At 37.9% G+C, this 24107-nt stretch overlaps 1 protein-coding gene and 1 long non-coding RNA gene across 2 annotated transcripts; one reads left to right on the top strand and one right to left on the bottom strand.

Moving 5' to 3' along the window:
- Window positions 1-1076: 1076 nt before the first annotated feature.
- Window positions 1077-20597, bottom strand: slc25a36a (solute carrier family 25 member 36a). Its single transcript, XM_056741015.1, has 7 exons — window positions 20125-20597; window positions 16459-16623; window positions 15278-15355; window positions 10129-10229; window positions 4661-4727; window positions 4226-4515; window positions 1077-4036 (listed from the first exon to the last, which is right to left on the bottom strand). The coding sequence occupies exons 1-7, from the start codon at window positions 20163-20165 to the stop codon at window positions 3843-3845; spliced, it is 936 nt and encodes a 311-aa protein (XP_056596993.1). The 5' UTR covers window positions 20166-20597; the 3' UTR covers window positions 1077-3842.
- Window positions 16630-21357, top strand: LOC130415370 (uncharacterized). Its single transcript, XR_008905913.1, has 3 exons — window positions 16630-19911; window positions 20911-21013; window positions 21153-21357. It is a non-coding gene; the product is annotated as an uncharacterized LOC130415370 (long non-coding RNA).
- Window positions 21358-24107: the final 2750 nt, after the last annotated feature.

Consider the following 24107-nt stretch of genomic DNA (forward strand, 5'->3'; position numbering starts at 1 on the left):
ACGTACTTGGTCGAATACTGATAAAAAAAAGAAATTTAAAAGATTGCATTTCTGGTGTGATCTCGGATTGGTTGTGTAGGCCTGAGGTGACACGCCCATAGACTGCTCACGTCACCTTTATTATTCGGTATTCTGTTTCTTTTACCTTTCCATTCACATAGATCTTTATATACATTAAGGGGGAATTACATCATTTCTAACTTTAAAATGAAAGTGCGGAAAATTTCAGCTGATCCTCCACATATGAACTTTCTGTTTCAGTCAAAGAGAGACACACACACGCACGCACGCACGCACACACACAGGAGTTATTATTTCAAGGTGTTCTGCTGCTGATATATTTTCACAGCTGTTCTTTAGTCTGTTGTAGCAACTGTGTCTGATGAAGGTTTTTTTTACATGTTGAAGTAATGTCTCTAATCATGTTAACTGTAAAGGGCAAGTACTTCAGCTGGGAACCAGCAGTTTCTGAAACTAGATTTGACACTACTTACACATGGCCCGGTTTCAATGACACGGCTTAGTTTAAGCCAGGACATCCCTTAGTTGAATTAAAATGTTTATGTCGCTTTTATAAAATGCCTTAGAAGAACACAGTACTGGTATGCATCTCGAGACAAAAGAATGGCACTGATATATTTTAAGATATTTCTGGGCAAGTTATACTTGCTTTAAGCCTTGTCTGTGAAACCGTGCCCTTCTGTAGCCTCTTTAACCAAGAATTGGGTCGCTGTGCAGTCATGTAGACTAGATATATTTTGTTAACAGTTTTTATAGTTTGGTTAGGTTTTGCTGCCATCATCTGGCGGCATTGGCAAATAAGGACAAAACTGATTTTTTTGGGGGGGAAATCAGTACCCTACATGCGAATTTTGAAAATAGTTGTTTTGCCATTTCCTTAACAAACACAGGAGTCACAAACACATCCTTAAATTTGCAAAGGGAATTTTATTACAATTTTTACAACACATGGCTTTAATCTGTTGCACAGCAAAGACCATAAGTTTGTCCCAATTAATCTATGAATTATTTAATTTGATCGTGGGAAGCTTTTAGCATCAAACAAACAAACAACATTGGTTTTGCATTTGATTTTATTGACAGTTTGTACAAAAAGAGGTATGATAGCACATGTTTACCATAAACAACTAGACTTTAAAAAAAGACGAAAGAAAAGATCGAAATGAAAGATGTTGCCGTACAAATTAAGTGTTGGTCATGTCAAAGTTTGCAATAAAGAGACACCACACACGAAAACTGCTGAATGTCAATAACGGTATAAAATAAAAGAGGACATTTTTAATATAGAATGTTTACTTTTTTATCAGATGGTTATGCTCAGCTGAGAGAAACTTTTTCTATTTTAGCCTTCTGGCCATTTAGCCTTTCACAGATATTTACTGACAGCCCCAAGTACTTTTATGCCATCTAAATCACTCAGCTGTGAAACTATGAAGTGGATTTGTGTATTTCCAATTTAAAGCATCATGCATGTTTGCGAGAGATTACTAACACAAGGGCATAACATCTTTAGATATAGCTCAACTATTTATTGGCTATGATAACTAATCCAATAACAATTATTCTCTTAACTATATTCTATTCATACAATAATTACACTTAAAAATTATGCCTGACATTTGGCATATTTAAGCATCTGCTTTCTGAAGAAAAAAACTGTTTGGTCAAATTGAGAAAATCTGAAAATTGCTTAAATAAACCATCCCATTGCTGGACATAACATGTAGCCCAGCACTAAATGCGTAATATCAATGTTGATAACCAATGTCAGGCTGACCATTATAGTACTTTACCAGCAGTGGAGGGGGCGGTGCATTATGGTTATTGACAGCCACACAACATAACAGACTTGAAATGGACACAAGCTAAACAGAGATGGACTGAAATGTACTGTATGAGATTAACATCACTCCTGCTAATAGATAAATGCTATCATGACCATTGATGAACGTACGAACCGTTACTGTTAGTTTTAAGGATGCCTACTGTGTTTTGAAATTGTATAGGCATAAAGGCTATCCCATTGTATATGTTTTAAAAAATATATTTTGAAGCCCAAAATTAATTAAAAGTATTGCCTACATTGAGTCTTAAAGTTCTCAATAAGAAGGGGCCCTTCATATTATGACTGTACAAAAGTACAGACAACACAATGTAAACCAACAGAGATGAAAGCACTGGGAAATTATTTTGCATAAGGGGCAGAATGAGGAGTGATTTGAAAAAATCATATCAACATTTTCATAAACTATAAAAAGAGAACACAACATTCAAGCATCCTTCTGTGATATTCCAACATCCGTTTGCAGTCATTCAAATAATACTTTTTGAACTGCAAACTACTGCATATTCAGAGGACTTCAGTTCTGAACACTGGATATTTGATATGCATACAGTATATACACATACAAGAATATCCTTCACTTAAAGTTTAGTACACTGAACTGTACAACAGCTTCCAAAGGGAACTGTTCAGCAAAACACTGTCTTGCATACATAGTTATACTATGTTTTACAATACTAGATTAAACTTGTCCCATACGAAAAAAGTAAAAACAAAACAAAAGTCTTGCCCAAGCCCAGACAGGCCACAAAGTGCATAAACGGTCATTTAGAGGTCACTGTTAAGAAGGGATACAGAGGGTGGGATACACTTCTGCATATGTATTTTGCTTGTATCTCCACAATAAAGGGGTTGGTGGGGTGGGTGTGCACTTATTCTAAATGACTGTTACCTTACAACAAATTTGGATGTCACAATGTGGCATGTTGTTTATTGGTGGTTGTCACAACAACACGCTCAGGGTTAGCGTTAGCCACCCCGAACGTAATGGAACAGAACTCAAGACAAAGCCCATTGTTGAAATTCATATCTAACACCCAGCAGTGATCATTTGAGAATGCTCCATCTCAGTTAAGAGGTACAGTGACACAAGCAGGACAATATCTCCCAATTAAAACTATATACTGATATTAGGACAACAATATGACAATCAAATTAAAACACACACACACACAAAATAAGTAAGGTTAAACTTAAGATGAACCTAACAAGAAACACTTCAGTTTGAAGCACATGAGGGGCCACGGATCCCGTGACCACGATTGAATGACAGCAAATGAACGTTTGTGCGCGGACAACCATCTGCCTGGATAGTTTGGAAAGAGTGGAAAGTGAACTCTAGAGGAGAATGCTTGAACTAACAATGTGTGAAATACAGCAAACTTTCGAGGAACACATGTATTGTGTCTTTTTCTTCCTTGGGTCATATCGGACCTTTTTTATAAAGAAGGGGAAATCCGTTTTATAAAGCGGTGACTCACTTTAAAATTATTTTTTAAATGAAATGACTGTGAAACGTGGAAGAACTGCAATCCAAGACTCAAGGAATTCGGCAGACTTGGTGGATTCTTTTATTTTCAAGCATTCCCCTCTTTGATTGTCCTTTCAGAACAGACCTTCATAACATTTCTAGAGAAACAAACAAACAAACAAACAGATTGCTTAAGTGTGTCTGTCTTCCCTCAGTCTTACTTTGTGAAATGCTTTCCAGTCTGACCGGCTTGAAACCCATTCTGTTGACTTTCTTTACGAGACTACGGCCCCCTCTAGGGGTCTGGGATAGCAATGTGTTTATAGATGTGTTCTACTTCCTTTGGTCTAAGCCTGGGACAATCTTCTCTCTTTTCCTGTCTTGATCTAACTTTCTCTTTCCCGCCCTGTTCATTTCTTTCTCTATCTCTCTCTCTCTCTCTCTCTCTCTCTCTCTCTCTCTCTCTCTGTCCATCTTTCCCTCCCCTTCCTTGTCTCTCTCCAGAAGTCAACCATTGAGCAGGTAAACTACCAGCTCATAGGTGCACATCATAATAGCAGTGTTGGGGATCTGTCGGACCAGATGAGTGGTGAGGCCTCGGTAGAGCGCTTTGTAACCCTCCTCGCGGACCACCATGTTTAGAGTTTGGAAGAACGAACGATACTTGCTGCCCTCCTCGCGTAGTCTGGTGCGAATAACCTCTGTTAGGGAGAGAGAAAGAGGGAAAGTGAGCAAATGTTAATTCATCAGAGAACTTTGTTGTTACTAGCAATTCAAAATAGCTTTGTTATCTAACAGTGACATTTTCCACCTCTTAACGGTTCAATTTTTACATTGACACCGTAAATTACTACAAAAAAATTGTCATCCAAAAACCAATCAGCACTCACCATGAGGATAGGCGATCGATGTGGCACATGTCTTGGATGTAGCAGCGGCCAGCATCATTCCCACAAAGTCTGAAGCGTCTTTTACAGATTCATCTTCATCATCCATGTTAGCATTGGCCTTGGACTCAAGAAGTTTGCGTTTAATGCTTTCATAGATGACAAAATGGATGACAGTCTCTGAAATGCCAGCATAGGAAGCAGACATGCCCCTGTAGAATCCCCGTAACCCATCTGACTGATAGACCCGTCGGAAACACTCAAATGCGCTCATGCTTCTTTCTCCACGGTTCCTGAGAAACAGCAGAAAAACACACGAATGGATATTCCTGTTGTAAATACTTAACACTTAAGTTCTAAACTGTTTGCGGAAAGTACCTTTCTGGCCTCGATACACTAGTGTGTTTAAATAAACACTCGAAATTGAGAGTCACCCACCTGGCATCAAGCTGCAGGCGTGTCTTTATAAGCCAGATCGGGTTAGTCGCTGTAATGGCAGTGAACCCTGGGAAAATAAGGTGTTTTGATGAGACACAGAAGTGATACAGTCAAAGTGACACAGCACAATTTCCAAGTCTAATGACTCTAAAACAGACAAATTCTTCCTCCAGAAATTCCACACTTCAAAGAAATGCTGTGGACGTCTGTAAAATATGCTTATGGCCCGTTTGCTTCAGTTTATAAACTCCATTTTAAGTTGTACAGTCACATATTACATCATATCACAGCATCCTAGACCAACACCAATGTGACATGGCGTATATTTTCTCCGAAAAGATTCCAGCATCCGGAAAAAAACATTAAACTTAACATTTAAGTAAATGAAAGCCATAAGCACATCTTAGAGCACTGGCCACAACAACAAATCAAGCCTTTTAGCTAAAGCACTAAGCAGTGTTCAATCTATACTGTAACTGAACTCTGAAACAAATTTGGCTGTACTGAAATAATCCTAATAAAATGATTTATTTGATAAAAAAATCATAGAGTGCAGACTAAATGAAATAAACTTTGGGATAAAAAGAGTCCTAAAATAAAAAGAATCCCTTTCCATGGCTTCATATAAGCACTTTAGATTATGCTTTTGCCACAGCATGGGCAATGAATTATACCACCGCTGTGATGTTCCTTAAATTCATGCCATGCATATACAGGCAAGATGTCTTTTGATATGATAAAATTGTATTAAGTGAAATTTGCACAGCAACCAATTAAAAATCTACTGTATTTCTGTACCGTATGTAAAAGCAAGTTAAGGTTGCAATGTTAAAAATGACCTGTGTCCTAAAAGCATTTTTTGTTTTAATGTATGCTTGCAATGCATTAACAGAATTAAAAGCAATAGCAAAATATTTTGCCTAATGCTGGGGGAACTATCAGTTCTAGAATTCAACTGCAGCAAAATGAAGTAGAAAGCCTGGGCTCTGTGTGGTTAATTTTAACCCGATCTCCTCGATCTGTGTATAAATAACACAAGTTTACGCTTTCCGATTGCGTGAAATACATACGGCAAAGTTCAATTTAGTGTGCTTACGAGACGCCAATCCTTCAGTTGCTTTCAGTCGTTCGCCTGGCATCATAAGACACGTTCGGTTCTTTGCATTTCCAAATGTGAATGATTTTATTAATACGTCTTGTTCGTATTGTAATAGATAATTAAGAGCACCTAACCCCGCTCTTACCCTAAACCTAAACCCACTCGCTTCCCAAAGACATAAAACATGCAACAAGCAAACTGAAGTCAGCCACGGATATTTATTGAAAACACTGACCGAAACCAGTATAAAAGCATTACAAACAGGTTGTATTGCATTCAGAGTCTTCTACAGGCGTACGATATCGTTGTGTGAGCACAGTAGGGCTGTAGTCCCCTCTCTCGTTCAAAAATACACTCGTTACACAAAATACAATAGTTTAGCATTTGACGCAATTGGAGTAGGTTAGCCAGTGCAGTTTCGTAACGTAAGATAATGTAATGACGCAACCAATCAGGAGACACTCAAGAGCCAATGCCGTTTCCAAATCGAAGCTGGCGCAACAAGTCCGTTTCGACGGCAATTTTAAATCAGTGCGTGCGCAGCCGGTCTGAGTTTATGGCGGATGGAGAAGGGGATCGTTTCTGGGTCTGTTCTTCGGCCTCGGAATAATCACACTTTTGGAATAAATAGAATCTAGCCGTATCTGCCTGTTACGTGTTGCGTTTCATATTGCATAATTCACAAATATTAGGTTTACGGATGGTCTCGGGTTACATTCTCAAACGCATCAAAATTGCACGAACGAAATAATAAATGTGCACAAAATACGATGTCCGATTAAACCAATAATATAATTTAACTATATAGTTTAATCGCGTTGTGGACACGTCTGCAAGATTGGATTTTGGCGTATGTATTACACACAATGGGAAAGGGTAAACTCGTGTTATTTATATGCAGATTGATGAGACCGGGTTGCGTTGTTGGTTGCAAAATATACTAGAAATACCCAAACCAAAAAAAAACGAAAGAGACAATGGCAATTTAAGAAATTTATATTCGTTTTTAACAATACAGTGTTAAACTGCAGTATAAACAGTGTTTTCTCAGAATAAATGATAAGGAGGTATACTGAGCTAGAGTAGAAGCTGTAGAGAAGATAAGAGGCCTACAACATTTAACTGGTGAAGGGGGGAATGAAAGATCGAGAGAATAAGAGAGATAGAGAGAGCGTGTCTCTGACGAGTACTCACAGGGGAGGGGCAAAGCTCCTCTCCTCACAGCTGCAGGACGAAGCCTGCAGATATGGGGGGCAGAGCAGGCTGGCTCACAGACCCTCACGCAGGGTGAAAGCTACAGTAAAGGCCTAAAATAGACACAGGCTTTTCTGTACCACAGTCACAAGCAGCAGTCCACATGCCCCTCAGAGTCATGTCAAACTCATGAGGGAGTGGAACACTTCAATAAACCCCACCCTCCCCAATGAATCCCCGCCCACCAGTTACATCAAACAATGACCATTTCATTCTTCCCAACTCTCATTCTTAACACTTAAGTGAGTGCTTGCATTTTCCTTTCCTTTTCTTTTCATGGATAGAGAGAGAGACAGTTGGAGATTAAGTTAAGGGAATAGTAGAGGAGAAAGAGAAGCTCTGTTCCAAAAAAACATGGCCAAGCAGCATTTTAAGGCATAACAGACACAAATGTGAGCCGGCAGCAAGCAGTGGCGTGGCGGTTCTTGGCCGTTGAGGTGAGTTGAAATCAAGTAAACTTTATGGTAATTAGCTATGACGCGGTTCGGCGGTAACCAATCGGAACATAGAAGTCCACCGCTTGAGAGGATTACAGAGAACACAGCCCTGTAAACTTTGGTCTACGTAAGAGCGCCAGAGTCTCCACGAATCAAGCGGGGCGGTGTGAACGCAGTTAGGCATTTAAATTATGCTACCACCTAAGATACCTCGATTTTGAAAAGTATTTTGAAAGCATTATTGTACAAAGTGTACTACAGATGTAACGATTTACTCCGCTCACGATGCGATATGATTCACAATAGTAATCTCATGCTTGTTTTTTTTCATGAAAAAAAAAAGTCATGAGTTGAGACAAATCTTTGTAAATTAAATTTTAAAACAAATTCCAAATCAATTAAAAAAATCATTTAACTTTCCTAACTTAAAATTAGTTAAGAAAAGTATTAACATTATATTCCGAAAGGTACGGACTAAAATGTTAAAGTCTAAATAATTGTTTATGTAGGAAGTTCACCAGGTTTTGGAACAGAGACTGAGTGAATGGGTGAGAGAGAGAGAGAGAGAGAGAGAGAGAGAGCGAGAGAGAGAGAGAGAGAAAAAGAGCGAGAGAGAGAGATCAGAAAAGACAGAAGTTTGAGTTTTAAAGGAGACCAGTGTATTTCATGTTAAAGTTTAAGTTAAAGAACAGAGGTGATCTTGCAGCAACTACAAAGAAGCAGCTCTATTTATTTTCATAATAAAGCATTTATCAATGCTGAACAACAGCTAACAATTCAAAATGGGATCAAATTTTATATCAACAATAACTTTACGGAGAATTAGAGGCAGTGGATGTGAGTGTAAAATGCTAACCTTGTCATTCCTGTTGACAAAAGTCATCATTGCGATCATGTAGGAAATAAAAATTCTGTGCATTTCATCTATAATGTAATTCAGGGCAAGCAAAATAGTACAATTGCAATAACTCTTAACTATGTAGATGCATTTGATGAGGATTGAAAAACACTATCAAAAATTCAGAGAGCAAAACCTAAAAATTTTACGTTAAATGCGGTTTAAATTACATTTTCAACATAATTTATGACGGTGTATTGGCCTGAAGCAGTTATTATTGGATTCCTCTAAAGGTTTGTCTAATCATACCCTTCATTTTGCCTCGTTCTATATGGTTTGTAACCTCAAAAAATGCAATGTCAACACATGACTGTAAATTCATGTGCATCTTGATGCAGGCACCGAGCTAACCCGTAGCTTCACTGTTGTAAACTAATGCCGACACAAAGAGTGAACACAAGAAACAAAATAGTGTACTATGGTGTACTTCATTGAGAGAACAGAGCAACACATGTAATAAATATTTCATAGGACTGATAGGACCCTTATCCAATGTCAATTTTCCATTACAGGGTTTCAAGGCCCTATTTTTAACCACTTTGGTAACATCATGACTACATGTGCTGTAAGGTGGGGTTGAGACTGAAGCATGGGCCCTTTTCTCTTATCTTCACAGTACAGACAGCACATGCTGAGTGTCAAAACACCCTTACAGTGCACTGGAATCGAATGACAAGGTTAGCATTAAAGATTGCAAAAAAATGGAAAAAGTGCATGTGGTTCTTACACTGAATTTACCTTTACGGGGGTTACAGGCTGGCAAGGGGGCCATGTGTCAAAACTGCGTAATCACAAGGAGGTTAAAAGACTGCAAGCCAGCTAAACCGGCTACATGAATTGAATAACCATCATTATTATGAATCAGCATTATCATTAGGAGAATCATGATCATACCGGTGAGTAGAGACTTGACTACCTGAGGCGTCCCGATCCCGCCCGTGTCAGTCGCGAGGACCGCTGCCCACCGCGCATGGCACTCTACATGTTAGCGTAGCGCCCTGCTAGCGGCCGCTACTACACACAGCACAGACAGCGTGTGAAGCCAGACTGTTTAGAAGCACACTGGCATATAATGACTTATGTCCTCCAGTCCTCAAAAGGTAGAAGAAAACAAAAAAGGAAAAAAAAGAAAGTGGGAAAGGAAAGCACAAACTAAACTTTGAGGACCTTTTGTCTTTCTTCATGTAGTCTTCCTTATATGCTAACATGGTTTGTTTGTAACTGTTAATAAGCTTACAGGCAACTATAACAGACGTGAAAGTTATCTACGTTAGGAAATTCTTAGATCGAAATTTCTCAACTTCTTATATATTCAACGTCTGTATCTATTGTCTACCTCATGCTGAAAGAGATGCTAAGAAAATCATGTAAATTCATCTGATTTTCATGAGCAATATTTGCTTCAAAAGAAACAATTTGATCCTGAAAGTATTCAATTGTGCTTTCGGTCAAGATTCTATCATACCTTCATAAAACATAACCCGAAATATGGGGTAAAACCATGGCTAAACTGCCCGATTTGTTCAAGCTGGTCACTAGGACAAAACATGATATTGTAAGAAGTCTATCTCAATGTTTTGTCATTGCTTAAAATAAAAGAGACTGAGAAACATTGGTATATTAACGCCCCCTATAGATGCAATCTGTTGTTTTGTGCACACTAAGAGGCGAGTATCATTTTAGTTCAGTGTGTAAAATTCAACCAAAAAAAGCCAAATGCACACTTAAGTCAAAAGATGCATTTACAAAGCAAGAGAAAGACGTTTGCCGAGACTCTTACCTGCTAAACCAGCGGATAGCATGTGCACCTGTGTGGAATCAGGATCAAACACATTATTCAGCTTCTCTTTGGCTGCGGAGTAGGCAGCAAAATATATTGCTCTGTGGACAAAATGGAGACATACTTGTTTATTAGTAGGCTTTCTAAGGTAAATAAGCATCGCAACAATACTGTTTACAATACTGCCTTACAAAGGCAAAGTGCAGTAACTACGCAAACACTGAACCTGCGCAGTTTTTACACCAGCCAGTCAAACGTTTTGTGGGTAGATAAGTGGTAATGCATTTATGTAATGCATTATTAGGAAGACAATTTTTATAGATAAAAAACATGACCACTGATGTGACCTTTGACCACCAAAATGCAGATACTGCACTCTGCCTTTGGATGACCCTACACAACTATAACACTATTGCAAAAACAAAGTGCAGTTTCTACAAACTAAATGTCTTCATCCAGCCTTCTTTTGTTTCTTACTAAATATTAATTCTTTTAAATACTTAAATAATTTTATTGATGTTTGCTCGTTGGGAATGTTAAATCTAAGTTTCATCTACCGCTTTATTGAGATGGCAATTGAGGCCGATTTATTCTGTCTCAATCATGTGATTTAACGTGGTTTGCAAATTTTGGATCGCAAACACAGGAGGATTGATTTCAAAATTCAGACTCATCGACTATGTAAGTTTAATTTGACATCCAGTAGCATGGAGTAGGTGGCGATAATGCAACTGAGGAGGTATCGTCACTAAACAAGATGAAGAAGAAAGGTGGATTGACGGCTACTTCTGTTGATGCCGGGTGCACGTCGGGTTGTCACTTTGCTGAGACGGCGCAGCTATTGTTAGCTTATTGTGCAAAACAATAACTTTACCAGAGCAAGCAAACTTTTGAGAGAGTAACCCTTGTCACTGCAATTGGATTATCTGCCTGAAAGATGTCCAAATTGACGAACATCAACGCAATTATAAATCGGATTATCATTACGGGTGTCAGAGTGGATATTGCCTGGAGAAGGTAGGCTAATGTCTGTTAAATTTGCTAGCGGCTGGCTAGTTAATTTGACCACCCTTCATTTCTTTGTAAGCACGTAAACTTACAAAATCAGCAGGGGATCAAATAATCATTTCCCTCACTCTAGTTCAGTGACAATAGTTTTATTTCAAACAGTGAAAACAGTTAAATGCACCAGAAATGACTAGGGATGGGTACCGAAACCCGGTATTAAACAGGGGGAGAGAACTAAACGTTCAAAAGTGTGATTGCTCTTCACAAAAGTTGATGCTGTAAACATTTGCTTGTAAGGGTGGAACACAAGCAATCTATTAAAAGCACCTGTCAACAGTGCGTCATGTACAGACAGAGAGATGCACTGTTTTTGACTGCTTAGCCTAATCTAGTTCATCTCATCTACTTATTTAATTCCTTTTGTTGCATATTGTTTATTTTATTTATTTTGTGATATATATTTATTTTTTATTATGTTAATTCAAATAAAGCAATGTTAATTCTGTTCCTAATTATTATTATTTTTATATCAAAACGTACTGATAAGAATACCGGACCGATAAGCAGTATCGATAAGAGTAGTGATACGATTAAAATCGTTATGATACGCATCTCTACAGAACAGATTTAAATAGCAGGATTCCGTGTCCGCATCATGTAAATCATAGGGCTCTAAATATAGGCAATATGAACTCAATGCAGCCGGGAAACAAGTTTAAATCGCAAAACAGACTAAAACTAAGTAAATTAGCGGTGTGCCATTGATTTTCGTCACACACAAACAAGCACAAGCACAAGGACAAACACACTTCACACAGACAAGCCGCTCCATCTAATGCACTTGCAAAACTGTATTGCACGTGCGAGACCTCGTAGCACGGCGATTCAAAAGCATACAGAGCTCTCTGCTCATGCAATGCTTCAATGTAATACGCCAATGGGTCTGTACAGCTATTAATGATGTCGAACACACCACTTTTTTTAGATCACGATCCTCGCCATTCCATTGAAATCTAAATATCTAAATATTGTGCCATCCCTGGTTTTGGAAGAATACAGTCGCTGCATGACCTTCCTTCGGATTCCGATGTTAGGAATGCTGGGTTAAAGTTTATTTGTAAAGACGTTCCAGCTCATGTGGGGACAACATGGAGTGCTTGTTCGTTTCATTTCTCAGAGGATTCCTTCGTCAACAGTTTAAAATTAAAAAGCAGTATTGTGTTTTCAATGGATCCTATAGGAATGGCGCAGCAAATTTATGTGAGTAAAACCTTTTTGTACTATGGGTCACTATGCTTTGTTAGATGTGCCCTGAGCACTGTTAACTCGAGATAAGTATCACATGAGGACTTCTAATCATTTGTATTAATTGCAGAGGTTGTCTGTGATCTCAAGCCCGTACTAATCGGGATCTCTTTGATTTGGCGGGCTCATATATAACTTTTCAAGGTTTTATCCACCGTTTGCAAATAACGGAGGCTGCTTTGAAGTGTTTTGGTATTATTTCGGGTGCTGGGTGATATCCATAAGCTACCGGGAACCTCCCGTTTGTTTGTTTATTTATCATGGAAACTCTCGTAACATTTGAGACCTGCAATCGCTGAGATCTTATGTCTGGTTCGGGATCACTGGTCTCAAATGCTGACATGTATGGTCATATATCATTAAACGCAATACAAGTATAGACTATACAAACTATACGCAAAGCCTTGCCATCACATCCGGGAAATAAGTCAGCAAATTTTAGTAAATCTAGCGAATGCCTCACATGAAATACTGATGTGGGAAGGTCATTTATAAATCACAGGAAGGCTCCAGATAATACTTATGCCGTGCGAAACTGTGAATGGTGCGAATGTGTAACCTAACGTTACGTCTGGAAACCAAATTCACAGAAGGCTCCAACTACGCAAACTGCTATCCAATCAAAGCAGCCGGGGTTTACTTATAAAGTCTTCGATGCGGCACGCCCATTAAAACCTATCGTTTGCAGAACTAGCCTCTAAACCATTGTAGAAAATAGCCTATTACTTCTTGATTTTGATGTGTTAGATTGTAAAAATCACGCAAACGTCCTAACTAGACCTCATACAACAGAATAAAACAATAAACAAGGCCATTTCATGAATCCTTTAATATTCAGGACCCTTCCAAATAAGGTAATAAAATACGTTTTCTTTCTAGTGGATAATCCTAGGGTTGTAAATGGACATATAAAACCTTTTAATAAAGCCACACGCCTTCTCTGTAGATATCAGAGAAGAATATAACATATGTTGTTTCAATGAATTCTTCGACACCTTTAAGCTGACAGAGGTGATGTGATGTATGTTCTGTCCATCAGATCACATTCTCTGTAATAGCAACAGATTTATTTCCATAGTCAGGTCAAATCAGCCTCACGACGGAAAAAAACAGGATTATTCAGATTAAAATGTCTACTTTAAGGGTTACGTTCTTCCTTAGCAAGAGGGTTTTACCATCTACTTTAAGTAATTCTCACCTTCACAAATCAAGGGAACACTTTAAGGTCTGCACTGAGTGCCCTGGCGAGCATGAGCAGCCATTTTTAACCCATATAAGATATTTAATTCCACAGCGGATAAACACTGTGCATGCTGGGATTCCTCCCCTTTTGGAAAAAGATACAGCGAATTAGTGCCCTGCCATGTTTGCTTAGCCAATCAGATGCTCGTTTTAAATCTGTCAGATTTACACCAACCACATGGGAGAACAAAATGGTCACGCAAACACACAAGGTCAAATATTCAGGTGTTTTTGGGATCCATTATTTAAATATTGAAGTTTAATGCTTTGAATAAAATGTGGATTTACATTCCTTAACAATTTAGTCATATATTCACATAATGTAAAGTAGACTGTAAGTAGATAACATCCTTACGTGCACATAAGCACACAGCAATCATATTTTTTCGCATATTTAATATTTACGTAACACTAACGGTCACATGGCGACCATTCCAGATGTGAGGATAGAGGACACAGAGGACGTGTATGTGGAGAAACACAAGCACAGATGGAGACATGCGCACACACACACACCTCCTGCAGCATGTGAGGGCATAACATAGTAATAGCGACATTTTAATTGGCTTAGTTGCAACAGCATCACCCACATACCAATTTAACTGTGATTAAATCACACACAACGCTCAAGTGAGGGATTGAAAGCAGCTAGTCTGTAACACGGCAATGATACACTGCAGTCAATGAACAAAGCACAGCTGACTCATAGGAAGAGGAGAGGGAGAATTTACAGATGTTAATGAGGAGAATATGTGTCTGCCAACTCAACACAGAATGTGACCTCCATTCCAGTCCCACAGACAGTGCTATATACAGCGATAGCATTAGATTTTGGAATCAACTCTTTGGCTGAGCTACAACCTCATAAATGCCAGAGAGACACTGACTCAACAAGCAGAGTGACGGCAAAGGGCCCCTGGCCCATGTAATAAGACAGAGTCAATATCCCCTGCTGAGAATAGAGCAATGAGACATGACCAGAAGCATCTTACGTAACCGTTTGGGGGAAGAATGCAATTCCAAAAAACACTTTCATTATTCCATGTCTTAATGGGGAGTTTATCCTCAAACCTCTTAAACTAATACTTTCTTATAATCAAGGTCAAACGTACAAGAAATGCTTGCTAACTTATTTCATCACAAAATGCAGTCAATAATGATTTAAAGTTTCAGGTCCTTACTTATAGATGTTTTCCTCGGATGCATGCACCTGCCCGAAGTTAACTTACGGTACGTGTTTGGTTATAATATATCTTTTAATAATATTATTTTACATTTAACTTGTATTAATATTAATGTATACTGATATTTTATTGTATATTCATTGTATTAAATTCAATTAAAAGTTTTTGGAGGTCTACCGGAAGATAAGTTTGGGCCACATAATGTTGGTTTATGTTGTTGCCACTGAAATCGTCTATATAGAGTTATACAATTTATTTTGCATGGTTCTGGCAATGATCTATTTTGGGGAAAAAACACATGGATTGTGAAGTACATAAAGCATATTTTTTTTGCATCTCTTTTAGCAGATCACATGAATATTGAAAAAAAAAAGCCAATTACCAGCACATTATTGCATTACAGATCATACCTGGATGGAGCCACTCCCACCAAGTTGGGGCCCAGCCCCCTAAAGAGTGAGCGAGGACCTTCTTTCTCCAGTATTAACCTTAAAAAAATAACAGGAAATGTAAAAGAAGCATTTGTGAACCTATGTGAACGTTTTTGTATGTGCAACACTTAATTATGGAGTAAACATTGTGACATGTGGTTGCGATGAAGTCCATCATTGCCTGCAGTGTCTTCAATAAGCTATCCAGGGAGAACTATAATAACATACAGTATATCTAGTTGCACCTTGTGAATGTCCCGAATAAACACTTTCCAGCTAAATGGATTTAAACATTGTAAAATGAAAAGACTGCAAAACTGCAAGCATTGTAATCTTATTAGTAGCTGAAATGATCAAATTAACCTAAATACTATAAGAAGTGAGCACAAAGTGGCAAAGAATGTGTGAAACAACCATTACAATTCAGCAGAAATGTGTAGACATTTTCACCAGGTTCAGCAGGAACATATTTTGTGTGGGTATAGAGTTTTTTAGACCGATAAGAAAATGCACAAATTGGATAAATGCCTCCTGAATGTCTCTCATGATTTGCAAATAACAGCACGTCTTGACTCCACTGTGGTGGAACATTCTTGTAGCAGAAAGATTAACAAGTACTGACTCTTCTACACTTAGTTAAAAAACTGCATCTGTAACGTATTTTCAGCTGTCCTAGTTTTGATTTTTTTTTTCATTTGTTGCTTTCTTATTCCTTGAGTAATACAATAGCACTGAAAACCGACGCTTGCCTGAGGCCAAAAAACATATTCCAGAACACTAGAGAAAACAGAAGGACTACACCCAGAGACTGGTCAAATTCCAAAGAAAGCTTGCAGGCCACTGACAGTTATACTCTTAAAAACCTTAGCTAGACTATTCTCAAACCGCCACACAGAACAATAGAAAACTCTCAAGACGATGAATTCAGCATAAAACATGATTTCAATGAATGGTCACATGTAAATGTGTGCAAAAAATGACCAGACAACAGCATTGTTTTGAAGCTCAAAATCTAGATGATAGATTATCGACAGAAGCCTTAAACAATTTTGATATTGTACAAACTGTACTGCTCGAGTAGTTTTTGAAACACTCCAATGTTTGTTAATTTCCCTAAAAGAACAATTAAGTTACTTAAGGTCTGCTTATGTAATACTTACTTGAGACAGTGCAGAGGCCCCGGTGGGGCCATACGAGCCACGCTGGCCCCATTCACAGTGCTCAGCTGAACTTCAGAGATGTACAGAGTCACGGAGGAAGACTGCAACCTTGTCTTTACCACCTCCAATGGACAGGTCAGTATCGCACCCACAGTGCCCCCACAGCTGGCCACAGAGAGAGAGATATCATTTATTATCCACTTTTTAAGCAACATCATTCGCTTTAGAAAAGAAAGGACAATTTTACCTAAACAATGACTGGAGCAAATTTTATTTAATATTTTTCTTAAATTAAAATGAAGAACTTGAAAATACATACAAACCAATCTGTAGATGTATGCATTAGCAGAAACTTTAATCCAAGACTTGCAATGCATCCAAGTTAGACATTTAGAATAATCACATGTTCTATGCACTGCAAATACTAATTCAAAGCCCAACCTGGACAAAGCATTATGCATTTAAACGTGTAGATTTGTTATACAAGAAATATATTTTTTTACTAAATAAAAGACTAAACATACATGAACATATTTGCTAAAAAAACTCCTACTAACTGCAAGTTTGTTTCAGTAAGACCTTTCTTTCAATTCAGACAGAAAGTTTAGATTTCAAAACGTTAAAAGCATTTGCATTCTGCTGACATCCACTGGTCGCAATGGTGCGACTCACTTTCTAAAATGGTCGCACCAATTTATAATTTGGTGGCACCCGCTTTATAGTTATCATAATGAACCTGACCATACCATAATGAACTTCTTTCAAGTTATATATTGGCTATGACATGATCCGACACAAATATAACCCGTCACTCTTCACAATCCTCCTTTGTTGCCCTCTTTGCAAAAAGCTGCGATCATTTGCCAGACCTTGTTTTAAAATTACAGTCTTTTACCACATTAAATTAAATTAGATAGCTTAAAACTCAAAAGTAACTCAGAACTAAATGATTATATATGTACTACTATATGTATGTGTAGTACTATATGTACTACACATTGTCATAGATAAACTTTAAACACTTAATCTTACTAATCTTACAGTCTTGTTAAATGGTCCAAGCACGCTTGTTTTCTGGGGTGTTTCTTCAATCTAGAGCCCTGCATCCACAATGGCTTGCTTCTCTAGTGAATGCAGCTTTGATTAACATCTGTATGTAGGTCAAGTTCAACATGTAAATGCTTGTGTGTATGCAAAGGGGCAACTCACAGAGGTGGGCTCAAACTATGTTGGGAGGTTAGACCTGGAGCATAACCAGAATCACCAGTTAGTGTGTAAACTACATACAATTCTAATGTTAGTCTATTTTACCAATCCTCAACAAACAAGATGCCTTCTGCCAGTTGTTACAAGAGATTAAACTCTGACAAACACCTAAATCCTTATAATCTGAAATTCTTCCAAGAGATTTCCTGGTGTTGACAGGGAAACACTGAATGTTGACAACCTGTTAAACTTTCTGACCTAAGCAATGGACTGTGAATCCCTCTGTTGTAAACACAGTTTCTCAGAAGGTCTATTTTCTGTGCAGCTTTTCAAAGGGCCGCCCTACAAACAGGGAGCAGCAGTGAACTTTGGCCCATATACGGAGTCCTCTGGTTTGTTGCTGCTAAGGTTCTCCTACTCACTCTCTGGTTGGCCAAAGAACAGAATGATAACAAGGAAAAACCCAGCTGCCCCTCCCACCAAAACATTCTGTTGAGTCTTTTTGCACTAGAAATTGTCTATGAATATTTATGAAAATATTGTAATTCACAGTTATTCAAAGAATTCTACACTCAAACATCTGCTACATGAAAAGATTTGATTCTGAATAAAAAGAGAAGTATTGCAGAAGAAGGGAAACAAAGTCTTTTTGAAGCACTTCCTTCTAAATGCAAGCCTTATTTAGCAAATGTCCACGTTCCACCAAAGTGAAGTCCCCTGGTCAACGATTGGTTCAGTTTTAAAGGGAAATTTACGGTTTGCACTTCAGGTTTACACAGCGGTGTTCAAAGGACACAAAATTTCCGGGGGCAAAGTGAAAAAAGACTTGGCTAGAATAACCAGCACCATTTAAATGGGAAATAAACCAAACTGTCTACTCGAAAGATTCAAAATGATACGGTCATCTGACTAAACCTGCTAAGTGATAACAGAATTGCTTGCTGTCCATAGACAAAAGGCAAATATGCTAAACCAACTGTTATATAAATATTAAGATAATTGACAGGAGCAGTGTCCGTTAGCATGACACACAACATGTCATTTAAATTATTATTTTTATTATATTAAATACATATTTGCTACATTGTATTGTTAGTATTAAACATGCAGTTTTTATGACCTCTGATTAACGTAAGACAATTGTGGGACAATATAAGAATACAAATAAAAGGATTTTTAAATGTATATTCATGCACATTCATGCCTGTGTTGTTAGTCAACTACTCAGCTTCAATTACTCATTTGCTTGGAGAAAAATAATGTGTGACAGAGAAATTATTTGAAACCTCCAGCTTTTGTACAATATATGAACATGATAATTTTGTAAAGACTGTCGGCATCACAGTATCATTGATTTGTTCATTAAAATGTCCAGCTACTTCAAGAGATGTATCGAGTCATCAAGAAGTCATCAATTCTTCACCCACGCTCATTTTGTTCAAAACATGACTTTCTTCGGTAGGACACAAAATTAATTTTCAGAAATATCTTGGGTGTTTTGTGTTCATAATGGAAGTCAATAGCAGTCAGTGTTGTTTAGGTACAAATGTTCTTCAAAACAGCTTATTACAGAAGCAAATCAAACAGTTTTAAAACAATACGAGGGTAAAATGACGAAAGCAATTTGATTTTGGGTGAACTATTCCTTTAACAAGCTACTGAAGTCGACCTACTCTGATATGAAAGACAGGAATGAATGAGCTCTTTCTCACCAAGTTTGCAAGCTTTTTAAACTCACTGACCAGACGCATATGACCCCTGTGAGTATTTTTCCTCAATAAACACACATGCTCCTATTAGTAGCGTTTTATAATACCTTATATCACCATTCTGAGTTAAGAGTCAGCAAATGACCTTGAGAGATATAAGCCTGTTAATCAATGCTATGGTTTGTATCGCTATTAAAGAGACATGAAATGTGCATCTGAAGCACCTCTAGAAGAAAAGATCAGCGGGGGCCATTCAGGAATGAGAATGGGGTCCAAAAATAGCTGTAGTATGATACGAAAGTGATCCCTATCAAACAACCAGCCACTATCACAGGAGTCTTGCTGACAGTTGAAAACAAAAGGTCTCTTGTTTTGCTACAGGAAACGACATTCGGGTTCGTATTGAACTTTTATTTCGTCATTCTTGTCTGAGGAGGAGGCAAAATGTGATAGGTGAGAAGCATCAAGGAAAGAACACTTCCTGAAACACAGAACCATGCTTAAGACCACAAATGGTTGAGACAACACCAGAGGAGACGTAAGTGTGTATTAACATGGTGTGATGCTAATTTACACAGTAAGGTTGCACGAGCATCTACGTTATTATTCGCTCTTTTAATATTGACATAGCTCGATCAGATGCATGGTCGTGTGTTATAATAAACGTAAATGATAACAAATGCGCTGGTGTGTCAAGATCACGGATGTGTGTAAGCTTGTGTCGATCATCGTTTAGCGGTGCGCTACTCACCCTCCAGCAAAGAGATGAACCAGGGTGTCTCTCTGATTCATCCTTCAGCATTCTCCGCACTCACACCCTGGCCTGCAGAGCAAGCAAGAGCCGGACACCCCCGCCAAACCCGCCGATATTCACCTGTGTCGATCAGTGTTTATGGTGCAGATGTGAATGAATAAAGCAAGCGTTTTATAAGCCCGATGTCTAGCGGGCGTGATGCGTCGAGAGATGCTGCTAGCCCAGTCCGCTAACGGCAATCGATGTGCGCAGACGCCTCCTTTTCGTCTCTCACCGGCCAGCCTTTGCTTGTTTACGGCTCTCTCCGTTGAACAACACCGCTATCTATAAGATGTATATGTTGTGGTTGCAGAAGGGGAGATATTGTAACGCTAAATCCGTGCAGAATTGAGCGCGTTTGTGGATCCGTTGTATCTTCAAGCTGCGGCTGACTGGGAAGCGAGATGAGACAGACAGCGGTGTCGCTATTTACGAGCCAATCAGAAACCGCAAAACAGAGGCCGTGATTGGTCAAGTGGATCCGTGACGACACTTGTTCCCGCCCCATCATGCCTCTTTCACATGATCACGCAATTGATCAATTTTAAATGTTTATTTGTCCCGTTTTAGAGGTTAGGTCGTGTATTTGCAAAACTAATTTTGGCATGAACTTAACCAAATAACTGAACAAGGCAACGGTTCGAAGAAAGAATAAATGACGACACGCAGATTTGGCTGTGTGTTAAGAATGTTTATTTTTGTCATTGTGTATTTTGATCATCTCTGTGTTTTTATGCACTGCAGGGTGTATGAACTTGCACTAGGATCGAGCTCACGTTGGAAAATGTTGGTTTCTGATAGAGTTTAGAAAGGAAGGCATGCAGGGATTTGTCCCCTTCAGGATAATGTAGGCAAATTTTATGTTTTGATATTCCAGGGCTGAAACAGTTTTTATTAGTATGACACAAACGACCATGCACCTATTCTGCACCTAGACTGTGGGGTTGAAAATAAAAAACATATTTGAGTCTTGATATGTCATTTAGGAAGGCTATATGACCAGGCCGTCAGAAGAACCTGCTTTAGCTGACCAGCAGAGAGGGATGACTGACTATCATGGATTCAAGGATTGCGCAATCCAGTTTGGTACAGAGAACCCAACAACAATGAAAACAAATGTTATTTATGTTTAACATATTAGTCTCATAGCCTATACGATGCCTGTGGATACCCTGTAAAAAAATAAAATGATCAACAAATCATGGCAGCATGTGTTTTTGTGTTACTTTAACTTAATAAAAATAAAATTATAAGTCAAATTACAGCACATTTATATAGCATTTTCTGAATCTTTTGCTTGGTGATTCGATGTTTATATGCGTGTCACAGGGGCATTTTGTGGTGAGAAGTCAGTTTTTATTTATGTGATGCATTAAATATGTTTATATTTGACAGTTAATTAAGTGTGTTTCATAATCCTTAATTTGGTCCATTGTTGATTTTTCGCTTTGTAGCTAATATTAGACTTCTATAAACCCTGTACAGAGGGTTTTTAGCGTAGCGCATGCATGTGACGCAGAGAGAGAATGTTTTAATATTCATTATCATCTTGATTTTCACTTTCTATAACCGTGCAACTGAGGGAAAGAACGGAAAATTGTGGGAGCTGGGCCCTTGGAGGTAACTTGCCCCGGGGCCCTTTGAAGTCATAATCCGTCCCTGCTGACCAGGGTTCCAGCATGTCTTAGAGAAAATTTGGTTTCATAATTGAGTAGCTGAATAAAATGCATACGGTTCTTGGTTTCAAGATTTGAGTTACAATTTAACCACTTCAGGTCATGTGCATAGAAAATCTAATTTCTCTCGTCATGCCAACCTAATGAAATACGGTTTAGACAATAAGGTTTAGATGGGGTCCTCCAGCCCAATGACTTCTTTCTGATAGTTAAGACTTTCCATTAACAATGGTACAACTGAATTATCCAAATTCTGATTTTAATGTTTAATTGTTGAATCTACACAGTAGTTTAAAGGTTTACATTCAGGTTAAAATCTTTTTTGGAGGACAGAAATAAGGTAGAAAAACTCCATCAAATAATGAAAATTTTGACCAACCAGATTTGCAACTTGTTGGAACACTCCCTAACACATCTTCTACAATGATTGATATATTTTAAAAATAAACAATTACTTTGTTACATACATTTATTTATTCATATACATGTTTTATGGTAAAATTGTTGTTTGATTTTATAACCCATTATTATGTTGTTTAAAATTTATGTTTAATTCAATCGATTTCAATAGCATATTTTTCAATGTGCATTGTATCTTAACATTGTACAGGTACCAAAAATACTTTAATAATAAAAAACAGCTTGAGTATAGAAGGATACGAATAAACAATATCCCTACATAAGGCTCAGTATTCCAGTAGGCTATTCCTTCGTTTAACACATTCACATAATATTTGTTATTGTTAAAAATCCTCTTTCAAGCCAATTGCATACAGTCCTAAAATAAGTAAAATAAATATGTTATCTGCTTTCTTCCATTTCCATCCCGTTTCATGAGTAAAATCTAATCACAAGAAAACTGAAATAAAATTAACCTTTAATGCACAGCACCTTGGTGTCCATTACAACTTGAATAACTACTCTCACATAGCAATGATCCCAAACTGGTGGTGAAGCAAAAGAATCCACCATTAACGTGGCACGTTATTCCTACTCATCATTGCCAATAGGGAACAAAGTTCATCCATAGCCGAACAGGCTGTGCAGTTAATTTCCATTGTCAATGGCACGGTAAATCTGTTCAGAAAAACAAATTTGAACAGCTTTAATGCACTTCCTTAGGCTATAGGAGTAGTCATAATATCAATCAGATTAATATAAAACCAGACAAGAAACATCTAGAATGGGCAGCGCACTTTGTTTACCATTTCTAAAATTAGTTTAAACGTTAAGGTCAGCACCAGAAGACGAAAACAAGTGTTTTAACCAGTTATCTCCATCCATCACGCTTGAACATGTCCTGATTACTTTTTGTATATTTTATCTCATTTTGTATTGTAATTTTTCTATAACCATTCTTTATTAATTATTACTTTTACAATTGTATAACCTCAAAACATTTAATAAGGACTTTTTAATGCATGTTCTACAAATTTTCTCAGAGTTCAGTGACTGTCCTGCGTCCGGCAGTTATGAGCAATTCCTCTATTTGGATGTAACAAGGACTACATGCCTTCTTTGTAAGGACTGGAAATCCTTGAGATTATCAGGATATGCTACAAAATGAAGTGAATGAGATGAATTGAGAGCCAACAGTCAAGATATGCACATTGCACACATGTGAATGAGCTCATGACAATCAGCTTGCACATTAACTGACCTCTGTTTTGGAGGTCAAAATGGACATACATTCAAAGACACTGGGCTCTTTAATCTATAGACAAACATTTACATTGATAATAGTTTATATAATTTGTGGATATTATACTGTGTAAAAATAATGCAACAGAATGTAAAAATAAATCATGATGTCATCAGACATATTTTTACAATCTTTTACATGTCATAATTTACTGCTTCAACAATCCTATAATGACTCCACGATCTCTTCTTATCTCTCTCTCTCTCACTCACACACACTCACACACAACACATAAACTAGGTCTTTGTTACCTGACCAGACCCAAATATAACTGGAGACAGCTGTTACTTTACCATAACACACATCCCGTGTTTCCCCAAACAGATAATGAGAGTCTGGTGCAAACCATCGTCTAACTGAAGGCACGTTTTTTTACTCATATGACTCATGACTAAGTTCTTAGTGAAGCTTTTTACTGTTCAACTACATATAATCTGTCATTCTGAGACTCACATGACATACAGCAACACGAAACATTACAACTAGGATAATCCAGAATTGGTCCAAGTCTGTATGTGCATATTGCTTGAATGGCGTATGCTAGTAAAATAATCCAATTGCAT

The sequence above is a fragment of the Triplophysa dalaica genome, chromosome 3 (genome assembly GCF_015846415.1).
Source record: "Triplophysa dalaica isolate WHDGS20190420 chromosome 3, ASM1584641v1, whole genome shotgun sequence".
Taxonomy (NCBI): domain Eukaryota; kingdom Metazoa; phylum Chordata; class Actinopteri; order Cypriniformes; family Nemacheilidae; genus Triplophysa; species Triplophysa dalaica.

Bases quoted from the DNA above. Each gene is read 5' to 3' on its own strand.
- slc25a36a (XM_056741015.1), bottom strand. From the start codon at position 20,165: ATGAATCAGAGAGACACCCTGGTTCATCTCTTTGCTGGAGG. The intron at 15,356-16,458 runs GTAAGTATTACA...TATTTTTTTAAG, and splicing joins GGGCCTCTGCACTGTCTCAA to GTTAATACTGGAGAAAGAAG. The intron at 4,516-4,660 runs GTGGGTGACTCT...GCTGTTTCTCAG, and splicing joins CGCCTGCAGCTTGATGCCAG to GAACCGTGGAGAAAGAAGCA.